General features: G+C 40.8%; 1 protein-coding gene across 2 annotated transcripts in view; it reads right to left on the reverse strand.

The window, feature by feature from the left end:
- Positions 1–447: 447 nt before the first annotated feature.
- SKOR2 (SKI family transcriptional corepressor 2) overlaps positions 448–23515 on the reverse strand; it is a 51946-nt gene continuing 28878 nt past the window's right edge. The window contains exons 7-9 of one of the 2 annotated variants that reach the window (XM_081252892.1): positions 14445–14512; positions 5963–6028; positions 448–1000 (exon numbers count right to left, since the gene is read on the reverse strand). In XM_081252892.1, coding sequence (XP_081109018.1) covers positions 5966–6028; positions 14445–14512 — 131 coding nt within the window. In that variant the 3' untranslated portion in view covers positions 448–1000; positions 5963–5965. Of the gene's footprint in view, positions 1001–5486; positions 5552–5962; positions 6029–14444; positions 14513–23515 lie in introns of those variants that run through there. The other variant, XM_081252891.1, reaches the window with a different exon arrangement.

Below are 23515 nucleotides of genomic sequence, written 5' to 3' on the forward strand. Positions count from 1 at the left end.
AGGAAGGCACACTATCGACTTCCTCAATAATGCTGTTAGAAGACCTAGCTGGAATTTAGAACCTTCCCTTACCCATACAAAGATCCTATCATGCTGGGGAGGACTCCAGCTGCTGACAAGGGCCAAAGGCTAATTTAGACTTTAATAACCATTTTTGAAGGAATTTCATTTTCAAAAATAATTTATTCAAATATTTTATGCCAAAATAATTCTAAAATGTATTAGTTTCTATTAGTTGCCCCCAAGCAAATGTGCATTTAACTACATGAACACAACCATTACTTCATAGTTTTTTTATTATAGACTTTTTTTATCCACATGAATGTTAAAGAAACTACAACAGAGTTAAATACCATTTTTGATAACATGATTATATTCTTAATTACACTCAATATTAAACTGTAAAATATTTCCAAAGGAATACAATCTTCATTCATATAGCAGGCAAAATACCAGAGAGGAAGGGGCCACACATAAGTCTGTCCACTTTGCTGGGAAAAGCAGGTTTGTACGACTGATGCCATCCTAGCTGTCGAAACGTGATCCCCCCTCCTAGGACAGGTCTTGTGTTGTCTTTTCACCAAGAATCACTTCTTCAAACGTAAAAGACGGTCTCACAGAGCTGCTCTCTCCAAGTATGTAGCACAGAGATCCCCTGGGACCGTCCATGGATTTCCCACCCCGGTGGCTAACAGCACTCCAGCACTCTGGGTTCGGCTGGCCTTTAAAAACACAGACTCAAACTTTGCTTCCACCAAAAGATGCAACAAGCGTTGACTGCTCTGGTTGGCTCCCCCCTCCCCCAACTAATGAATGTCTGCTACAGTCTATTTTACATGGTTGTCCATGCTGCTTTGAGGTCACTTGTCCTTGGGTTCTCCCGAACCTGATTTTATATTTGATTCCCAAGCCCTTTCAATTTTCAGTCTCTGTGCAGGTCGGAAGTACTCAGGGGCAGTCTGTACCTTACAAGAGAACAAGAGTAAGTGGTTCTGTGCACCTGGGATAAGACAAAAAGCACAGAATGTCAACCTCAGTGTGATACAATCAGGTAATTTAAAAACATTTAAAGTAATATTTAGTATATCCTTTAGAGAAGACATTTTTTGTACAGTTTGAATAAAAATGTTTAAACAGTGGCCATGAAAGCATCTTCCTTTTCCCATATACTTGCCTGCTACCTTACATGATGCGTCTCTGCTGACACTGAGCCAAACTAGAACTATTACATCAGAGCGTGCTGGTTTGCTATGCCTTCTTTACAGTAAAGTCATTTTGCTGGGTTCCAGAAGCTCCAATTTGTTGCTGAGCAAACATTAAGACAGCCTGTGGTAAAAGGGGCAGACAGAATTTCATGCACTGGTGCCCTGCTGGCTTTGGCTGAATGGTCCAAGTTACATCCATTTCTCTTGTCCTAGGGTGTTAGGGCAGCTATAGAGGTTTTGCGATTCAACATCAATGAAACCACTGGATTGGTTATTAACTGCATATTTATAACTGATAATGGAAGATGTGAATTAGGCCACGATTTCAGGTCACAAGTCAGGTGAGAGCAGATGAAATGTGGGCTGCAGAGCCAGGCGGCCTGGTTCAAATTCTGCCACGTGTTATAGCAGTGAGACCACACGGCTTACTCATCTCCGCATTTCTGTTTGCTCAGCTGTAGAATGGTGAGAGTAGCAGTACTTCTCTCAATAGGTTGTTTTGAAGATTAAATAAGATAAGTGACGTAAAGCCCTTAGAACTGTGGCAGCACACTGTCATTCTCAATGGAGATTCTGGAAAGAACCTGGTTCTCTTTCGTTTGAGGACAGAGGCTAGAAATGGACATGCCCCCCCCCCCCGCCCCCTCATCTTTGATCGTTACAAAAGGAAGGCACAGAATGTTCCATTACAATCCCTCCACACCCCTTTAAGACCTTTTTCTTGTTATTCTTTTCTTAGCAATTATCCCAGAATTAAAATAAAAAGAACAAAATAAAAACAACAGGAGTTTACCAAAGAGTTAGATATTGTTAGGATGGGGGAAAAATGATACTTTCAAGCTCTCTAGAGGGATGCAAAGTAGCAATTAGTGATGAAGAAAATGAAGACCTAAGGCAAAAAGTAGGTGGGTTACACCCTCAGGTGTTATATAGGGTTTTATATGAACAGATTTTAATAAAAGCAGCCCCTTTGTGAGAGAGAATCTGGCAGAAGACTGGCATGCAAGAGTGAGAGTCAAAATTTAGAGCTGGCAGAGACTTTGATCAGGTTTGGCCATCCACAGTTCATAGATAAGAGTGAGCCTCGAAGAGATTAAATGATATTACTTCAGATGACATAGGGAAGTAGTGTCAGATTTAGAAGCCAGACTCCCAAAACCAGCCCAATGATCCTAGAAAGACAGAGAAGGGGCTTAGAGTCAAATAGACCTGTACTGAATCCTGGCTTTGTCACTTTCTGGCTAAGTGATCTCACTGATCCTCTGCCTTCTCATGTATAAAATGGAGAGAGTAATAGGATCAACCTTATAGACTTGTAAAGATCAAAAGAGAGAATGTGGCAACTTAACCCAGTATCTGGCATGGGTAGTGCTCAATGAATGACAGTTATTATTATTTCCAGCTTGTTCAGCAGGTTTCTGTATGACTATGAATGAGCCATATCCTATGATTCACTTTCCACTTATGCAAAATGATTGAGTTCTCTGTGAAAGACATGAGTATTTCACTGAGTCACAGGGACAACGTTTGCATAATGTTAAAAGGAGCTTGGGGCAAAAAGAATGTAAAGTAATATTAAACTGGTGTTAACATCATGACATTTTTATTTGGGGTGCAGATTTCACACAGATTATCCTGGAGCGTCTGTGTAGGAACTGGGGCACATTAATGACCAAAGGTAAGAAGACCGTCAGGAGTAATTCCGGTGTTCAAAAGAGTTCCAGATGAAAGGATAACACACACAGCATTTTGAAATATTTTTTCAAATCACCTCCATTGTACTGGTGAGCTCACGCTAAAGCAAATATGCAGAGCAGTGCGACATGTAATCTACAAGGGCTTGTTTTAGAAAGTAGTGTGAAAATAAATAAAATAAACGACAGTTTACACAGCTGGTAGCTAAACAAATAGAATTCATTGCCCCAGAGGGGACTACGACTAGGTTGAAGAAAGGTTTAGATAAATCCATGGATGATGGATCTTTAAGGAGCTATTTAGGGAAAGTTAAGAGTTATTCAGTGTACATGCCTAAAGTTTGAGGTTGGTGTTGTTCAGAACAACAATTTGGCTCTTCTAACAGAATTGCACTGTTAGTCCCCTGGTAGGGGTGGACTTTTATTTTGATTCGACATGGAACTTCTTGTGTCCTAACGTAGGGCAAAAATGATTTGTAGAGCAGTGATATGTGGCAATGCTTGCTCAGCTTATTAAGTGGATTGCCTGTGGTTTTGAAAAGCTTCCTCCTCTTAATAGTCATGTTGGAGTTCACTGGGTGTCAAAGAACACAGCTCACTACCTTAAGGGTCACTCTTGCATGAGACATTAACGTATCAGTCCCTAATTTGGAAACCTGTGGTCACTCAGCAAGACAGAACTTGTTTCTCTCCCTTGGTGTAATGATTTTTATTTTGTCATCTCTCTTGGGGTAATTCCTTGCAGGCTTGGCATGTTGAGAATCGAATACTGCCTCTAACAATATGGTTGTGATTCTCTGCTTGGCTGATTTAGCTCAGCATTTAAGTAACCACTAATCTTCTGAAAGCACCAGGGTCTACTTAGAGAAATCCCTGTTGTCTGCAAGGATGGAAACAAAATCAGCATGGAGGAAGCATTAGTTACTAAACACAAATCAATCTTTTCTTTTCCCACCTCACTGTACACTATGTCACCATCAGAGGCGTGGTTTCTGGGCAGTAAGTCTTCGTTTTGTAGGTGCAAGGGCAGCTCATGTCTAACAAGCAGAGAAGATGAGTCAGGGAAGAAGTGGAAGGGTAGAAAGAGAGTTTATTGAAGTTCCTAAGTATAAATCAAACTACATTCTAATGGATGAATCACAAACGTGGAGTGAAAGAAGCCAGATACAAGAGAACGTTCTGTAAAATGTCCTTTACTAAAGTTCAAAAACAGGTAAAACCAATCTTTTGTAACTGGGTAGGGGCACAAGGTAGCTATCTGGGTGCTAGAAACCTAAGCAAGTTCATTGAGCTCTGATTTGTAGACTTCATGACTTGACGATTTATAGGCTTTGGAGAATGTGTGTTATATTTCAATGAGAAGGTTACTTAAAAAAACACATCCCAATATATACTTTTTGATCTGAAAGAAAAGTAGTTTGATATTTTCAAACTTTTATACATATGGGTTTGTCAGCGTTAATTTGGATGAGTTTTGCGTTGATTACCTTGATATTCTGTGTTAAGATTTATTAGACTCTGAATGTTCAAAAATTATTCATTTCACACTGCTGGGACAAATCTGGTCTACAATGATGAGAAAGAAATCACCCAAAGTCAAGTTCAGATGTAAGAAAAATACTTGAAGATATAGAATGAAACCAAAGTCACAGGTCCATTTGTGTATGACTTCATGGAGATGGAAACAGAATGACATTATCTGAGCATCCCAAAACAGAATGACTTATTATCTGAGCAACTCTGTTGCTAAAAATCTAATCACAGAAGACAAGAAGTCCCTATTTAAGGAGCAAGCAGGCACTGCTTTTAAAATCAGGAGCCCTAGAATCTCTTCCTGGCTTTGTAACAGAGACAGAAAACATCACATCTCTCTTCACTGTACCTTGGTTCCCTGTGCGTAAAATTAAGGGAAAGCATATGAATGAGAGACTGTCTTGGAAAGGGTTTTGAGCTCCTAATGAAATGTGACATACATATAACTGTTTAAGAAAAATACTGAAGATTATCACTAATAAAGATAATGGCAAGAAGTAGAACTGTCATGTGCACATAGTAGAGGAGCCTTGTGATATGCAGAAAAGAGGCATGAAGGAAAGAAAAGGAACCATGAACTTGCATTGCACAGAGTTTTTTTGGCCAGTCAGTTCTATTGAATTGAAAATATGTTCCAGAGGGAAGGAGTGGGAAGAATCACTCTGATGGGAACAAATAAAACTGATAAATGACTACAATCCTAGTTAGCCATGAGCACTTATAAATACCACCTCTGACATCTGAGTTTTCCCCTGATTTAGCAGTTCCAACTGCTAGGTCATCCTAACGTATTGTTAGAGAAGCAACAATATCCTAGTTTTTGCATTCCTTCAAGTCTAACAATTATTTATATCTTCTGCCATATCATCAAAAAGTTGCTTTTGAAATGTTTAGGTATATTCTGAATATAGTCATTGAATTTTTACTGTCTTCTTTTCCTTAGGAGTCTAGAATATTTGTCTTTTAAATTGCTGTCAGGTACGTGACATTGGATCTGGCTTCAGCTGTAGAGAAACAAGGATTGTTTTAGGGAAAGAATGAATGACTAATCCTGCAGCAGAAGTTCTCGAAGGTCTACGTCGCACGCAGTTATTCACGGCACCATCTGTCAGTAACTCACTGAAAGTCGGGTTTCAGGAGGACATTTTGGAAGCAAAGGAGAGACAGAGAAGAAAAAGCATAATAAGCATGGCTTCTGACACTCTGGTTTCCTTCAGAGGACCAGGAATCAGGGTGTCAGGAGGAACCGGAAAAAGGAGAACACCCCAAAACAGAATGAAGATCACATCTGCAGGACTGAACTGAGAATCTCCTTAGTTTTAGAAATTTCCCACAGAATTTATAAGATGCACTTAGCCATTTATTTAGGAAGCCCCACGCCTAGAATGAAGTTCAACAGTGTTATCGGCTTAAACACAGGATGCAACATCATCAATCCCCTGGGCTATTTCAAGTACATCAGTAAAGAACACAGCCGAACAACAACAATTCAGAGAGTTAAGGAAAATCTGTTTCCCCTGGTGAGCTCACCTTTTAGCTTTTGCTGAGATGGGCACCTAGCTTTTCTTTCCTGATCAAGCTTGCTGCATAGGGAATCTGTAAGATAAAAACAAGCAAAACTATCCAGGTGAGCAAAATTTGGAGACATGTATAATGGAGACCCTTTATTGTGCCTAAATTTGAATGCTGGTGGATCTGCCCTGAGGACAAAAGGTCTCCATCTGCCTGGCAGTATGGGGCTTCTGGGGTATAGCATGTCTAAGGCCTGTTAAAAAGCATATCAGGACAGAACAGGTGATCACACTAGGTTGTTGCTACAGCTAGTCTCTGAGGTTCCTATGTGACATTTCACTTAAGAAGTTTTCAAAAATTCGCACTTAATAATATGGTACTTATTTTTATTTAGGTATGAAAATTAAGTTATTATGTTATAACGTATGTCCAAGGTCACAAAACAAGACTGTGATTACAAACGTGTAAGTTTTCATTTAATTAGAGTGAGGAAATATGCTATCATTATAAATCACAAATAAGATTAACTAAACACAAACTATTACTCTGGGTAATTTCCCAATAACTACTAAGAAGCATCAGAAATAATTGCACTGAATGGAAAATATGACCCTTGAGAATTCTACCTGGATAAACTTGAAAAGTACTTTTCAATACTGGGGTTTTGAATGAAAGTCTATCACATTTGATATGCTACTTTTCATTAGAAAATTCAAATTGTTGAAACTGGACTACACGTATTATTTAGATTTGCCTCTCTACTAACCCTAGTTATGTTACTTACCTTCATCATTATAAGGCTAAATTCAGGACTCTAATGATATAAATCTGTTTTACATTTAAAGAAATATTCAGCCTTCTAGAATGTAACATGAACTATGGCTGATATTATGTAAAAGCAGTGAAGGAAAGAAAATTATAGTCATTCAAGTAGGTAATATTTTGAATACTGTTATATACATTCCCCATATCCCCAGCATATTTATGTTTTGCTCTCCTGATCTACCAGCCCATAAACATGAACCTTTATTAATGGGAAGGAACTACAAATCTATAGTGATGCTTGTGGCTAAGACTAGCTGGACCATTTTGCCATAATAACTGGTTAGTTGAATCAAACAGTCTTTTTTTTTTTCAATTAATTTATTTATTTTTGGCTGCGTTGGGTCTTCATTGCTGCGCACAGGCTTCCTCTAGCTGTGGCGAGTGGGGGCTACTCTTTGTTGTGGTGCACGGGCTTCTCATTGCGGTGGCTTCTCTTGTTGCAGAGCACAGGCTCTACGCGCGTGGGCTTTGGTAGTTGTGCCACGCGGGCTCAGTAGTTGTAGCTCACGGGCTCTAGAGCACAGGTTCAGTAGTTGTGGCACAGGGGCTTAGTTGCTCCACGGCATGTGGGATCTTCCTGGACCAGGGCTCGAACCCGTATCCCCTGCCTTGGCAGGCGGATTCTTAACTACTGTGCCACCAGGGAAGCCCTCAAACAGTCTTTTTAATGAAAAAAGGAGCGAAGACTAAAATAACCACCTCACTATCTTGATACACAGCCACAACATGGATGTCTACGATAGAGGCATATCTGATAAAGGCCATAATAGCAGCATCGAAATGAATGGTTCTTATAGGACCATAAACAGTTGTGTCCTAATCTCGTATTTAGGACGAGAGCTGAGATTAGCTAGATAACTATGACAAGAATAGTTACACAGGGACCTCCTCTAGTTACCTCTTCTTTCCACTCTGGGTTATGCTATACCTGCTATTAAGAGAGACATACTTGAATCCTGATTTTCCATTTTGGTGTATGAAACAATATGCCAAAACACATGGATCACCTCTTTCTTTAGATGCATGATCTCAGAGAGCTTTGAATGGAATTCTATTGCTTAGGATAACAAGTAGAAATGATGTAAACCTTGGGGTATAAGGATTACCTAATACAATGTATTTGTGTCACTCTCGCATTTAGAAAGCATTCTCAACATCAAGATTAGATGCCACGAAGATTTAGTAAGTGTCTGTTCTGTGCCAGGCACTGCACGAGGCAAGTTAATATCGCCGTGCGCCGTCCCATCGAAGCCAGTCACCTACTCGCCCTATAACCCAAAGAAAACTGCCTGGAGGGCACTACTTTCAGATCTAAGTCTGAATGCCGTTTTCCTTTTGTTCAGAAACAACAATGTGGCATTTCATTAAGATGGGAAGCTGATAAGGAAATTAAAGAAAAGGACTCAGGGAAAAAAGGACACTTCCAAATAAGCACGTTTGATCCCCAAATCTCCAGATGGAGATTTAAATCTGTGTGAAGAATTATTAATCTCAGGTTGTGAGCTGAGAGAGTCAATAATTCCAAGTCTTAAATCATGAATGATTAAGAAAGAATATATTAGCATATGGTCTGACTGTTCATGGAAACTATCCTATTTCATTGATTCTAAGATGAAGTTTTTTCCCTCACATTTTGACATTTCTGAAGTTGGATGTACTATAACTGATGGTATCTGAGAATAATAGTTGGAATCTTCTTTTCTTATGATACATCAAGTAATGGGCGCTTTTATGATTGATGGTGCTTCACGTTCTATACTTCCCAACTGAGGGAGCTCAGGATCTTAGAGGCTCCATTAAAGATAATTATGCCATGTAAATCTCCTATAATAGAACTGATAAAAGCTTTCTTTCCATTCTGACCAGCTTGGAAATCACCAAGATTGGCATGGACAAAACCCCTCAAAGTTGCTATATAACTTCTAAATCACCTAGTTGGCTCTAGTCTATCAAAAGTATTGAGATTTTACCAAAAAAGATGATTTCCTAGATTGTGCCAAGACAGTTAGCCTGAGCTCAGACATTAAGGTGGGTCAACATCTCAAAAGGAGAAAGACGAGAAAAAGGATATATAATTAAGAAACGAGTCATTGCACTGTCAAGATGCAAGGCAACAGATCAATAATTGGAAAAGGACCCACAGTAGTCAAAGTCTGTCTCCTGGAGAACCTTAAGGCAGCTTCCAAGGAAGTTCAGACTTACATCAAGTCCTCTACTTGTTACATATTTAGTCACAAAATCAAAATCTTCTAGGGGCCCAGGGATCTTTTTCTAAAAATAAAGTGCTCTATCTACCTTTTAAAAATATGTAAAACATATTTTAATAAACTCTCCGTGTTCAGACGGTAGAAGTCTGGGCAAGTTCCCATCCTAATGAATACTGGAGAACCTCCAAGAAAAGACCACACTGAAGAGCTGTGCCCTTGCCAAAGAGGGAGCACTCCTCCAGAAACGATAAAGACGTGTCACCGCTCCTTTTCCTGCAAGGAAGCACAGCGCTCACACCATCAGAAAGTTGTAAACTGACTTTTTACAAGTCCACGGTGAACGAAACATTAGTACTAAATCTATTGGTTGAACATTCATTTTAATTGAGGCTTTAATGAGGAACTTTGAGACTGGTTCCCTCTGGCTGTGTGTGACTGCAGTGCTCTGGAAGAACAGCAGAGGGCACTTCAAGACTAGCATATTTTAAAAGCACTTTTTCTCAATCTACGTGCCCCTTGGTAGCGATCCAGCAAGTTCGAAGGATGTGAATCTGGGTCTAGCCATTTATCATGCGTTTTCTGTTGCAGCTTCACAGTGTCCTTCAAGAACTATGACTAATGTCCTCAACAACTATGTCTTCAACTATGACATGCCTTCAACAAACCTACGGTAGTAGCTTATACACACATGTACTTGCTTTAAAAAATTGTTGCCAAATTAGCAGTAAAAAATTAAAAAAAGGTTATCAAGGCATCACAGTAGTCTCAGCTCATGTTGTAAACTACATTATATTCCAGTCTTTGGAAAAACTTTAATCAAAAGGCTATACACGGGCTTCCCTGGTGGCGCGGTGGTTGAGAGTCCGCCTGCCGATGCAGGGGACACAGGTTCGTGCCCCGGTCTGGGAAGATCCCACATGCCGCAGAGTGGCTGGGCCCGTGAGCCATGGCCACTGGGCCTGCACGTCCGGAGCCTGTGCTCCGCAACGGGAGAGGCCACAACAGTGAGAGGCCCGCGTACCGCAAAAAAAAAAAAAAAAAAAAAAAAGGCTATACACGTTATAGATGTAGAAAACAAACTTATGGTTACCAGGGTATAAGGGGGTAGGGATAAACTGGGAGATTGGAATTGATATATACACACTACTATACATAAGATAGATAACTAATAAGGACCTGCTATATAGCACAGGGAATTCTACTCAATATTCTGTAATGGTTTATATGGGAAAATAATCTAAAAAAGAGTGGATATATGTATATGTATAACTGACTCACTTTGCTGTATGCTTGAAACTAACACAACATTGTAAATCAACTATACTCTAATAAAAATCTTTTAAGAATGGTTATACACTTAGTAAAATGCCTTCACTTTCTTCTTTAGAAATTTTTTAAAAATTGAGATATAATTTACATATAACATTGTAATGGTTTCTTCACCTTCTTCTCAATCCTAAGGGATGATGGTTTTGTTTTAAAAATTGAACTTTTTTCCTAGAACCAGAGCTCATTTGTGAATGAGAAATCTTTTGCTCTTTATTATACTAAACACTAACATCTTCATGAATGTGTTAAATTCTAAAACCTTTGTATTTGGTTCATATTGAGAGGAACATATTTCTTCGCTTGTATAAATAAATCTGGTTTGGTAATAAAAACATTTTAAGCATTTGAAAGCAGAGGTGGGGGACTATAACACAAACTGTGATAAGGACTGTAAAACTCTCATTTTAAACTATTTGTAAAAAAAATATGAGCTTGTGGCCCATGTATATGTGTTAAATAAACTGCATATGCTTTAAATCTCACATTAGATAAATGCACATTTATTTACAAACACACAAAGAGAGTCAATCATTTGAGTGTATAGTCATCACAACTTCGCATTTAACAAACTGTAAAAGGAAGCAATGGGTAGAAATTACAGTCAGCGGAGAATCTAAAAATGCAGGAACCAAAGAAATTCATAAGTTTTCTTTCTATGGCAATGATACCCAAGATGCTTTCGATATCATCTTGAATAAGAACACTGTGCAACAGCATAGGATAAATGCATTGTGGGTCTATGGGAATTGTTACAAAATCTGATGGTTTTAATATATTTGAATTCTCCATGACTGCAGGATAGAGTGGGTTTTTATTTCATCTAAAGGAAAGGATGCCTATTCTGTAAGCAAATGACTATTCTGTAATACATGCTTTGTAAACTTTAAATATAAAATAAACATAAAAGAATAAAATAATTTTTGGTGAATTGTTCTGTTCTCAAGGGGCAAAGCATGTAACTCTATTTACTGATGAATTAGAGCATTCAACTAAAAATATTGAGAAAGTCAATAATTGTGATACCTAGCAACTTCTTGATAATATTTAGGTATAATTTTCTAAAGACATTTTTCTCCAGTTACTTTAGCAAATACAACCAGCTGAATGAGGGACAGGATAAGTTTCTGTTCAAGTAACCTTGAGTTTGCTGCCTCAGTTCTAAAGCAGATGGTATAGTGTGAACACAGGTCCTTCCCGCACAAATATATGTCTAGCCACCAGGGCTCAAATAGTTCCACTAATAGAGGTACTACTTTGAGAAGGGGCATGCCATTAAATTGATTACTTGTATCGGCACAGCATTTTACGTTTACATGTGCATTTCATATTTATTAAATACTTGTGCCTTATCATATCCCTATCAGGGTACTAGGTTGGACCTTATAACACGTCCCTTTGGTTTAGAAATTGATACAATGAACTATACAGGATGAATCTTGAACTCAAGTTTGCAGACCTTAAAGCTTGTATCTGTTAGTCACAAGGACAGTGCTGTAATACATAAGCTCCCAGTAATTCACTAGTATGCCTTCTTTTAGTAGTTTTGGTAGTAGTTACCCAGCACAAAAAAAATTTGAGGAAATCAGGACCAAGCCAGGAAAATTTGGAAAAGAATGAAGAGGATTGCTACATGACAGTATCAGAGTTGGGTCGGGGGCATCCATGGGTGGTGATTAAGTCAACAAATGTCTACTGATCCCTATTTGATGTTAGACACCATGCTAGGTGTTGAAGGTAGCATGAAGACCCGGGCATCTAAGGATAGGGGACACGAAAGAAGGGGAAGACGCAGAAGGGACAACTCATGTCTATTTCACCAGTTTTCATGGTGGTAGTCTGGATGTACTTTTGTGGATTTCAGGAGTTACATGGTACCTACAAGGCTGGGGGAAAACATTCCAGCTCCTCCCAAAGACTTTAATTTGCAACCAGGAAAATTTACTATCTAGAGGAATATGAATTAATAACACTTGTCTAGATAAATAAATACATAATGATAAAATATTTTGCAATACAATAAAGATATTTTGTAATACCAATTTGTATCTTCCATGTACCAGATATCTCAAAAGACAAGAGATATTTTTTCTTTTATTAATACTGCCTGCTTATTACATGGATGCAATATCATTTCCTCTTTTACTAAAGAAACCAAGTGTCAAAGAAAATTAAGACATTAAAAGTACATAACTGGCCTTAAATAACTGGCCCTGAAATAATTATTTAGTCTCCTTTCCTAATGCCCATTTTGCTATGCTCATCACCACCCAGCAGTCACACATTTTTGGTTGCATGTGTGGCAATTTTTGTTTTAAGAGTCTGAAAACGATATCCTATGTACAATAAGTAAGGTCTTAAAATTTTATATCCTTCTACCTCTGATTCTATCTTTACATTCTTCCTTTGGACAAATAAAACAATACGTAAATTCACAGCAAGTAATGAGCAGCTCTTATTATCTAGGTATCAAAAGCTAAGAAGAGTAGATACTTTTTTTTAACCCCTGTGGGGGATTAGTTTTCAATTGATTAAGAAACTCCTCTGTGCCCCAGTGAAGTTAGGTGCAAATAAAATGAACACAAGCAAAACCAAAACAAGAAGAAAGATCCTGTTTAAGAGGGTCTTATGTTGAGGTGGTTTTCAGAACTGAGAGTTGTTAACCAGCACTTGAGATCCAGGAAAACCTCAGAAGGAGGGTTAAAGTTAGAAGCAGTACTTTTAATAGAGCCCCTAGAATGGGGGAAAACATCATGAAATACAAGGCTGCTTTCGAAATGACTCTCAGCAATCTCCATTAACGCAAGCATGATTTCTCCCATGCAGAAAGGAAACATCAATAACCATCTTCCTTAAATAATCCTGACAGAAAGCTAGATGCCTGGCTCTTTAGACAAGACAGGCGGGTCTGCATAGATACATGCTTCATGGTATAAGGATAACGTGGACCAGCTCAGAAACACCAAGCAACCCAAATTATAATCATCATGCTGTGAAGAACACTAAGGATCAATGTATGTCTTTACCCAGGTGATTAAAAATATCTTATAAATAGACTTCTCTTGTGGCGCAGTGGTTAAGAATCCACCTGCCAATGCAGGGGACATGAGTTTGAGCCCTGGTCAGGGAAGATCCCACATGCCGCGGAGCAATTAAGCCCATGCGCCACAGCTACTGAGCCTGTGCTCTAGAGCCTGTGCGTCACAACTACTGAGCCCGTGTGCCACAACTACCGAAGCCCGTGCGCCTAGAGCCCGTGCTCCCCAACAAAGAGAAGCCACTGCAATGAGAAGCCCGGCACCACAACGAAGAGTAACCCTCGTTCACCGCAACTAGAGAAAGCCCGTGCACAGCAACGAAGACCCAACACAGCCGTAAATAAATAAATAAATAATCTTACAAAGACAAAGCAGAAATTATTTCCCCATTGTACTCATGAAAATGAGGAAGCTTGGGAGACTGCTTTCAAAGCACTAATAAATAATACCAGATGTATCTGCATGGGGACAAAGGGCGAGGAATTCAGGAAAAAGAAAAAAAACAACTCAAAAACCGAAAAACATAAAACCTCGCAACATTTATTTATCAGACATTTTCCTATTTCCCTGTTTCTGTATAAATAGATCTTTGTCAGTGTCTACTTTCAGACATGATTAGGATAGAGTCACACACTTCATTTGGAAATAATTCGTTTCTTTTCATCGTCGTTCAAGTGAATTTAATTGATTAATTGTATTTATACTAAGTTCTATTGACAGCAGAGGGCCTGCTCAGGTCTGGGTGGTGGAAGGAGGGGGAAGACAAAGACAATGGCCCTTCCCTGAGCTTCCGGTGCAGCCCAGCGCTGTGTTCGGAAGTTTGCACAGTGGAAGACAATGCAGGTACCTCTGGTTCACCCTCAGAGACAATGTACACATCTGTCTATTAACACATGGTAGGTAGTTACATTTAGAGGAAATGTACTGACACATCTGTGTATCCTGCATCTAAGTAAATCTCTTGGCAATTAGCATCTAAGCCAGCGGAGAGGGAAGTGGACCAAAGGACTTCAAGGCAAAAACACTAACAGTTTCATACATATTGGGTGGTTTGAAAACAAACCCATCACCTTGCATTTATTTTTAAGTAGAAATGCATCTTACAATTTGTAACTGTTGCACCATTTCTTCTCGGTAGGCTAGTTCCCTTTTCATTTGATCCTGAAAATTATCTGGTAGGAGTGAGAAACAGAGAAATAAATTAATTAAAGTGCAAAATCTACTATTGGTATATTTAGTAAAAATATTACTGACAGTCCCATAGAACTGCCCCCCCCCGCCCTTTGGTATTTTTAAAAGTAAACACTCTAGTTGTTTGAAGAGATGTTTTCTTTAAGACTGTGATTTAATCAGAATAGACAGTAAATCCTGAGAGGCTAAGGTCTATCTCTTATATTTCGCAATATCACATAGCCCATCTAGTATAATCCCTTGCACATAGTAACTACTCAGGAATGTCGAGGGCAAGCATGTTCTCTAGTCTTTGAACACTTGAGCCAGTCACAGTATTGAGAGCTTCCACTGTCTTCAGAAATCTAGTGCTAGTGACGGGGTGAAGCTCAGACAAAGCTGATCATAGGAAGCATGGACTCTTGTGCATGCGAACCCTTGGGTGATAAGACGTAGGTCTGTTAGATGTGCCTGCCTGGCTTCACTGCAGCTCATCTCACGTCTAAGAGACTGAGTGATAAATGTATTCTGACTGGACTCTCCCAACCTGCACGCTCTCCCACCCGGTAGCAGCCTTATCCTACGTCCTCCTTGGGCCTATGTGGTTCTACAGACCTTGCCTCAATCTGAGAAGGAAGGAACTTTAAGACATATTGTGCAAAATATCATTGCCATTCTACATATTGATTTTTATTGTATTTCCAGAAAGGAATGACTTCCTAATGTGCATCTTGTTCTTTCATCTTCTCCATTGATCTTTTTTAAAGTGTGGACTTGGCTAACTTCAGCTTTTTCTGCTTTAAGTGAGAAATTAACATGATTTCATATGACTCTGTGGTGGGTGGTCAAGGCAGTGGCTTGAAGAAACCAGAAACTCTGTCATCATCTCTTCTCTTCCTTTCATCTCTACAGCCAGCTGGTGTGTGAATCCCGTATATTCCACCTCCATCCTCTCCTCTCTTTGCCATTGTTACCTCCCAAATGCAGACACCTCTTCCCTGAAAAGTTTCCCAACTGACCATCTGGCCTCCAAATCCCTTTCATTCTCCTGCTTAAAACTCCATGAGGGGGCTTCCCTGGTGGCGCAGTGGTTGAGAGTCCGCCTGCCGATGCAGGAGACACGGGTTCGTGCCCCGGTCCGGGAAGATCCCACATGCCGCGGAGCAGCTGGGCCCGTGAGCCATGGCCGCTGGGCCTGCGCATCCGGAGCCTGTGCTCCGCGGCGGGAGAGGTCACGGCAATGAGAGGCCCGCGTACCGCAAAAAAAAAAAAAAAATTCCGTGAGGGTTTCCCATCGCTTTCAAGGTAATAAACCCTTTACCACTCATGAGATTCTGGATACTTAGAAACTAAAAACATTGTTCTTTTTATTGTTTTGATCTATCTTTCTACACTATTTGAATTCCTTCCCCAACCTCAAGCATGTATTTTTAATTAATTAATTTTAAAAGAACTTTTTAAAAGAGCAGCTTTAGATTCACAACAAAATTAAGAAGAAGGTACAGAGATTTTCCACATGCACTCTGTGCCTCCCCCCACGCACACAGCCTCCCCCATTATCAACATCACTCACCAGAATTTGTTTCCACGGATAAACCTACACTGACACCTCATTATCGCCCAAAGTCCATAGTTTACCTTAGGATTCACTCTTAGTGTTGGACATTCTATGGGTTTGGACAAATACAAAATAACGTATGTCTATCATCACAATATCATACAGAGTATTTTCACTTCCCTGAAATCCTCTAGGCTCTGCTGATTCATTCCTCCCCTCCACTCCACCCCGAGCAGTCACTGATCTTTTTACTGTCTCCATAGTTCTGCCTTTTATAATAGACTTATTTTTAAGAAGACCCATTTCCTACTCTCACCTCAGAATTTGATGTGAGTTACTGCAGTAGAGGTAAGCTTGTGGTGCTATGCAAGGGTCAAGGAAGGAGCCCTCGTTCCCTTGGAGGAAAAGCTTGAGGAGGTGTGATCAGCGTTCTTCGCTAAGATGTGGAGGCAGGAGTAGGCAACAGCAAGTGGCTCAGCTGGTTGCAGCAAAGGGGGCAGAGGAAACTCCTTCCACCACATCACCCACCAAACCACTCTCCAGTCCACACATGCATTGCACTCCCAGCCACTCTGTGTTTGCCACTGCTGTGGCCTGGCCCTTACAGCAAACATCTCCCTTTTCTTTAAAGTCCAGCTCAAACGTTCTGTCTTCTGAGATGTTCTCTCCAATTCTCCTGCCCTCTCCTGCCAGAATTAGCCACATTTCTCTTGTACTCCTCCAGCACTCTGTACATACCTCTGTCAATGCATCCATAATCTGTACTATGATTAGTTGTTATGCATCTGTCTCTCAGTGAAACAGTGAGGACAGGAAGATAAGTTTTAGACCCTTTTAAAATTTCCAAAGCCCACCACAGGGCCTGGCACACAGCAGGGGCTAGTTAATGAATGAGGAATGAATAGAACAATGAAGTACCCACCAGAAGGTCTGGATTCTGCCTTGGACAGTAATTACCCCCCTCTGGAGGCTCAGACCCTTATCTGAACAAACAAGGGTGTGGAACGATGTGCTCTGTAAGGTCCTTTCTTGCTCTACTGCTTTAAGATCTGATGACAAGGTAAACTGATTTGGTTGGGCTCCACACACCCAGTTCTGTCTTTCCTGTGTTGGAAAATGGGGAGTGGGTAATTTTGACTTATACTGATAAAAATGAGAAGTCAGGTACTGTATGAGGGGCTGGCACCCACCTGCCACCTCAGGATGCTCTGGAGGTGGGTCAAAGCCCATAGGCTGGGTACAAGGCAACAGGAGCCAGTGCTCCACAAACTGCCCTGGTTTCAGTGCCCTTGGCCCTGTACCTGGGCCAGAATACCTTCAGAAGATCAGTGTGTTTTCCAGACACCAGAGCACATCCCAAGCAGGTCTCCCTCTGTGAAGGAGAGAACTGCCCTCTGAACCTCAGCAGCTTCTTCTGTCCCTCTCGGGCTCCGCAGTGCCTCTGATCAGGGTGATGCTGAGGTGGGTGGGAGACGAAGGGCTGCCTGAAGCTGGCTGTGGCACCTCCCTGGCATCCCAGGAGAGTCTGATGTTGGAGAAGGAAGTAGCTAAGGGTAATCTGTAGTGGAACGATGATAACTAGTCCTTACTTAATTCATGCTCATTGCTCTATGATGGCACACAGTACAATTCTTTAAGTTAAAGTGAAAAAAAAATGAAGCTTTTAAAGTGCTGGAAAAATGGTGAAAATTTTTATAAAATTGGAGTGAGGAAGGGAATCAAAGACAAAAAGCAAACAGGAAAGACTTACAGATTTGATTAGATAAAAATTTAAAACTTTGGTATGACAATAAACACAAACACAAAACACCATAGTCAACATTTAAAAATGGACAGAAACAAAAGAATATTTGCAACATGACAAAGAATTAATATTTTAGTATATAAAGAGTTCACATAAACCAGAAGAAAATGAACATGTCAAAAGAAATATGGGGAGAGAATACGTGGGCATTCACAAAACATACAAATGGATGACAGACATGTGCAAGGTGTTCAATATCCCTAGCAAAAAAAGAAAAGGAAATAATACGAGGAACCACTTTTTCCATTTAAGTTGGCAAAGATCTAAAGAAAAGATGATACGCGGTGTTCCAAGGATGGAAGTATAAATTAGTACAACTTTTCTGGAAAGCAACATAAAATTATGTATCAAGAGCTTTGAAAAGTTCAGACTCTAACAGAAATTCTTTTAGGAGTTTATCCTAAGGAGATGATCATGGATTTGTACAAAGATTCAGTAACAACGATGCCTAAAACGTGGATAAACTTTAATGTCCAATATAAGAGTGCATTTATAGACTGCTAGGTAGTCTTGAAAAGAAGCTCATGTTAAGTGAAAAAAAGGAGGGTAAAAACTGGTGTGTATAATATTTCAGTTTGTTTAAAAAATGATTTAATATGCACTAGAAAGGCTGAAGCTCCAAAATGTTAACATTGGTTTCCTCTAGGTGACAGGATTATGGGTGATTTTTATTTTCTTTCCTTTATATTTCTGTACGTTTAAACTTTTTTTTTTTTTTTTTTTTTTTTTTTGCGGTACGCGGGCCTCTCACTGTTGTGGCCTCTCCCGCCGCGGAGCACAGGCTCTGGACGCGCAGGCCCAGCGACCATGGCTCACGGGCCCAGCCGCTCCGCGGCATGTGGGATCTTCCCGGACCGGGGCACGAACCTGTGTCCCCTGCATCGGCAGGCGGACTCTCAACCACTGCGCCACCAGGGAAGCCCTAAACTTTTCTACAACAAGTGTGTGTATAACTTTAGAGATATAAAGATTGTTAGTTGGCAAGAGAAAAAAAAACTAAAAGTTTTGCTACATTCTAAGGTTGATGAAGACACAATTTAAGTGGAGATGCAAAAATCATTAAGCTGTTTACTCTAATGAGAATCACTTGAAACCCAACTATTTTTGGAAGACGACAGCATAAAAGGAGGTGGCAGAGAAAAGCACTGAAGGCTGTGCTCTGCAAACGTGGACAGTTTGAAGAGCCAAAGAGTTTTCCAAACAGCAACAAAAAGTATCCAGCATACATACCTGGCGCTAGAAATAAGAAGAGAACTCACATGGTAGATCTAGTTCCCCTGGTAGAGCCTACTTACTCATCAAGCCATAGGCTTTGGGGCTTATTTCATTTACATAGTCTTTATTTTGTTATCACTGCTTTTAAACAACGACAGAGACTTTTGATCTGTACCATGTTTTAGAATCCCCATCCCTCCTTCTCCAGAGGATGCTACAACAAAGAGAGAGGAAGGAAAGACGGAAACCACTGAACACAGAATGAATCTAGTAACAGACACAGGTGAAAGATGGGACAACCATATTCGGGTAGATGAAATGTAGTTTGCTTTTAATAAGAAGTAACCTTAAAAGTAACTTGGAAAAGAAATTTTTTATAAAAATCTAAGACGATGACATGATCAAAATCTACCAGTTAAGTTTTTCACCAAACCCCAGTCATTAGGTCTTCCCTGTTGTCAACCACTGGCCTTTCCACTTGGTTCTCTCAAGTGCCATGAATTTGTCATCATACCTGCAAATCCAAGGACTCAGCTCATGAGTCCTTGCTAATCTCCTTTATCAGTGATCCAATCTCATCTTCATTGTCAGTTTTAATCTCTTCGAATATGACTCCAATATTTATATCAACCACTGATTGAGAGTACGCCACGTTCCCACAATTTGCTGCATGTGCAGCAACAGAAGACTCTTTCCTGAAATTATTTACAACACTGTCGGGCAGAGGGTGAAAGACTCAGAGAGGAGTGAACACAAAACACCCATGGAACTAGAAATAAACACAGGAGAACTTCAGCACAGAGTGCATACTGCAAGAGCGGGAAGGCTTCCTGGAGGTGGCAGAGCTTGAGCTGTGCCCCAAATGATGAGGAGCACATAGACAAGGGAGGCATTTGGACCAGAGGAACGCAGGGCGCAGAGGTGGAAAGTGAGGGGCGAGGGCGGTCCGCAGGGTAAGTGGAACTGAGTAGGGGGAGAAGTGGAAATAAGCCTGGGGGGGCCGATTACGGAGGGTTGTAAAAGCCAGTCAGGAGTTAGATTAGACGTGATACGGTCAGCAATAGGGAATCACTATAGTGAGTGGAAGATGTGGTGCCAAAGGTAGATTTTTAGGAAGGCAGGGCTAATAGCAGTGAGCAGAAAGGGCTGGAGTGGGGAAGGGAGGGGAGGACCCAGGGCACCCTGCAGCAGCGACACAGGAGAGGGAGGGGGTGAGGGCCTTCTCCATTCGTGGCCTCATCCAGCAACCCTTTGGCAGGTCCCAGTCAGGCCTAGGCTCTGAAGTTATACTGATGGCCAGTGGCAAGAGAATAAAATGAATGAAAAACTACAGCAAAGGCCTGAATACTGTAATAAAGGAAGGTGCAGGGTGTTGGAGGAGAAGGGAGGAAGGAGAGATTCACCAGGCAAGGCAGACACAATGTGATGGCTAAAATGATTTCTGGATTTGCAGCCGCAAAAATGATCAGACCAGTCCTTAGTGGGAGAGCTTGGAATGGTGGCCTCTTGGGGGCAGGGTCTCCAACCATTTACTCCTGTCCAGTTAAGCACGACTGTCATTGCAGGATGTGGGGCCAGCTGTCCGACTGCCACCTCAGTGACCTTGATAAAGGTGAAGTTCCTCGTCATCCATTTGCTCCAAACTCTTGCTTCTACCCAATTTAGATTACATTTCTCCCACCTTCCCTCAGGATCCCCTCCTGAGCTCTCTTCTCATGTTCTACCCAGTTGGTCAACTAAATGGATTGTCTCATATCAAAATAAGTTTCACTGCCTGTTTCATCCTCTATAACTACAGCCCAGGAAAACTCTAGAAGTTCTGATTTCTAATATCAGCTGGTTTACAATAAAGCCCCTGCAGGAATGTACATATTACCCTTAAAATGGTAATAGCAGCAGCAACTCACATTACTATGGATCAGTCACTAGTCACTATGCGAAACACTTTATACATTTAATCCTCTCTGCAACGCCACGAGATGGGCAGTAGTATTGTTCTACAGTTGAAAAGGGGATTAGGTAACTTGCCTAAGGTTACTCAGTGGGGGAGTCGGTGTCCAAACCTGGAGACCCCGCTACTAGCCGCCAGGCTCTCTGCGGCCTCCACCTGGATGGTAAATGCCTGCTTGCTCTGCAGTGTCCGCTCCTTTCCTCCTCCCTGCATTTCCCCATCAGAGTCCTGCAGCTCTGGAAGCCTCTGTCCAGCAAGTGGAGAGACTTGCTTGTGCTTCCTCCTCCTCCCAGCCTCTGCCCACAGAGTACGGAGGCCTGCTTTCTCCCCCTCCGCCTCTTCCACTTTCCTCCCTCCCCCACCCCCTCCTTCCTCTCATCTTTATCCTCACTGTTCTGTGCCACAGGTCATCACTCACTCCCAAAGCACAACAAGAGAAGCTCAGAACTTTGGACCCATTCTAGACATGCTCTTCGAGAGCTCGATGCTAATAGTTTCCTCTTCCTCCCCCTGCTTCGTCATGACCGTCACCATCACTGCTGATGTTATCGAGCACTTCTCCTGTGCTAGGGATGTGCTCAGACCTCCACGTGGATCCGTGCATTTGGTCCTCATCTTCCTGTGGGACAGGAAGTATCCGGCCCACTTTACAGTTTCCAAGGTCCTACAGCCAAGAGGTAGCAGAGCCACAAAATATCTCAGGGTATTTTGAGCCTGGCTTCCTAACTGTCACAGGTGATAGCTTAGCTTAGGTCCCCAGTGCTCTAAGTGAACTGGGTTTGAAGTGTTGTGACTGTGAGTCCACCTCCTAGTAAAAAGCTCTTGCTGGGATTCCTCTCTGCTTCCTTCTGAATGGGCTTTACAAAGTTCCGTCCTCCCCTTTCCATCTGAGCGAATCTAAATCTGTCTGCCAGGCTCACCGCCTCTCACACTTAGTTAACAAGCACGTAATGTGCATTTGCTATTTTCACTGGTGTGAAATTAACTGCCTCTTTGTGGTGTGTCTAAACCACGCATTATTCAAACTTGGGCACCACTTCCTTGGTCAGTGGAGTACACTGTAGATAAAAAAGGGCAAAACTTTGCTGTTGTTGTTTAATTGAAGTGTTTCACATACGTGGCAATCGCAGAGGATTCATTTTAATTCACACCAAAAGGATGAGTGATGGGTCTGAATGGAAACTGGACAGTTGTACTACAACATCCTAACTTTTTAAAAAACAGAAACACGTACATGTTGTATGGTAGAGTAATTAGTAAGAAAATGTATAAATTACTTAATTCCTTAAAATGATTGATCAGCTTTTATTCATGGGATAAATTATGGCTACACTGGTTTCACATGGAGTTAGGTGGATACTTTGGGGATTCAGTGGGATTTGGACTCACTCTGCTGGATCCGCAAACTCAACAATTAGATAAACATCAGCTTAGAAGGGACACAGATCACTCAGTGTCTGCTCATCGCTGCAAGGAACGGTGCAGTCTTTTTTAAGATGTGGTTTTAGAAATGAGAGAATCCTGGATCCCTTGGAAGCACCTGTTTTTCAAGGTTTCCAAGATATTTTTAATATGTTTCTCTTTTTCTTGAAGATACAAATGTCATGATGATCCCAACACACTATCAAAAGCTACTGGCCATTCTCCTCTCTTCCATCTTATTCTAAGCCTCAGCAGGCATTCTCCAAATTCAAAATACTGAAGCATCGTGAGCTCCAAACCTCCCTTGCGGATACTGACAGATCACAAACTTGACCGACCCTATCGCTCCTTGGGGCCAGAACTCTCTTCCATCATGAGTCCTCTTCATTTTTATCCCTGCTAAGCAGTCTGGTGGAACTGAGTTTGACATGTTACCAGGAACCCAGTACTATTAAAAAATGCTACCCGAGAGGGCATGTCTTTCAGTTTGTGCTGATGATTACATTTGAGAAACTCTGGCGAGTGCAGACCTTTGTGCTCATACTATTAAAATTGTCACAATTACTGAAAAATCTTTTTCTGGATGTTTGCCTATGGCTCTTCCACAGAAACTACCAACATGAGTTTTGTGATGCCTGGATTAAAAAACAAAGGGCACTGACATTCTAAAAAAGTGTTCCTGAAAAAATTAATATTAAATGTATATAATTTAAAATATGACTAAATGAAACTCCAAAAAGCTTGAAAAATACTACTGTGATGTATTTGTCCAAATGTGATTCAGAACACGACAGGTGAATTTTAGAAATCTGGACACCTATCATAGGTCTTTCTGAAATTCTAGGACTCTGGGAGTAGAACCAATAGTTTTTATTGTACAGTTTCTATTGCCACCAAATTTGGAATGGGATTTTAATACTAAATATGGACGGAGAATCCCAAACTACTAAAATCGTACTAATTTTAATTAATAAAATATGTGTACATTGAATTGTTAAATTTTAAATCTTCATGTCTCAAGCACCAGGCAGCTCTCTAGCACCATCTGAGAATAA

The sequence above is a fragment of the Mesoplodon bidens genome (assembly GCF_964165515.1).
Source record: "Mesoplodon bidens genome assembly, chromosome: 13".
Lineage (NCBI taxonomy): Eukaryota > Metazoa > Chordata > Mammalia > Artiodactyla > Ziphiidae > Mesoplodon > Mesoplodon bidens.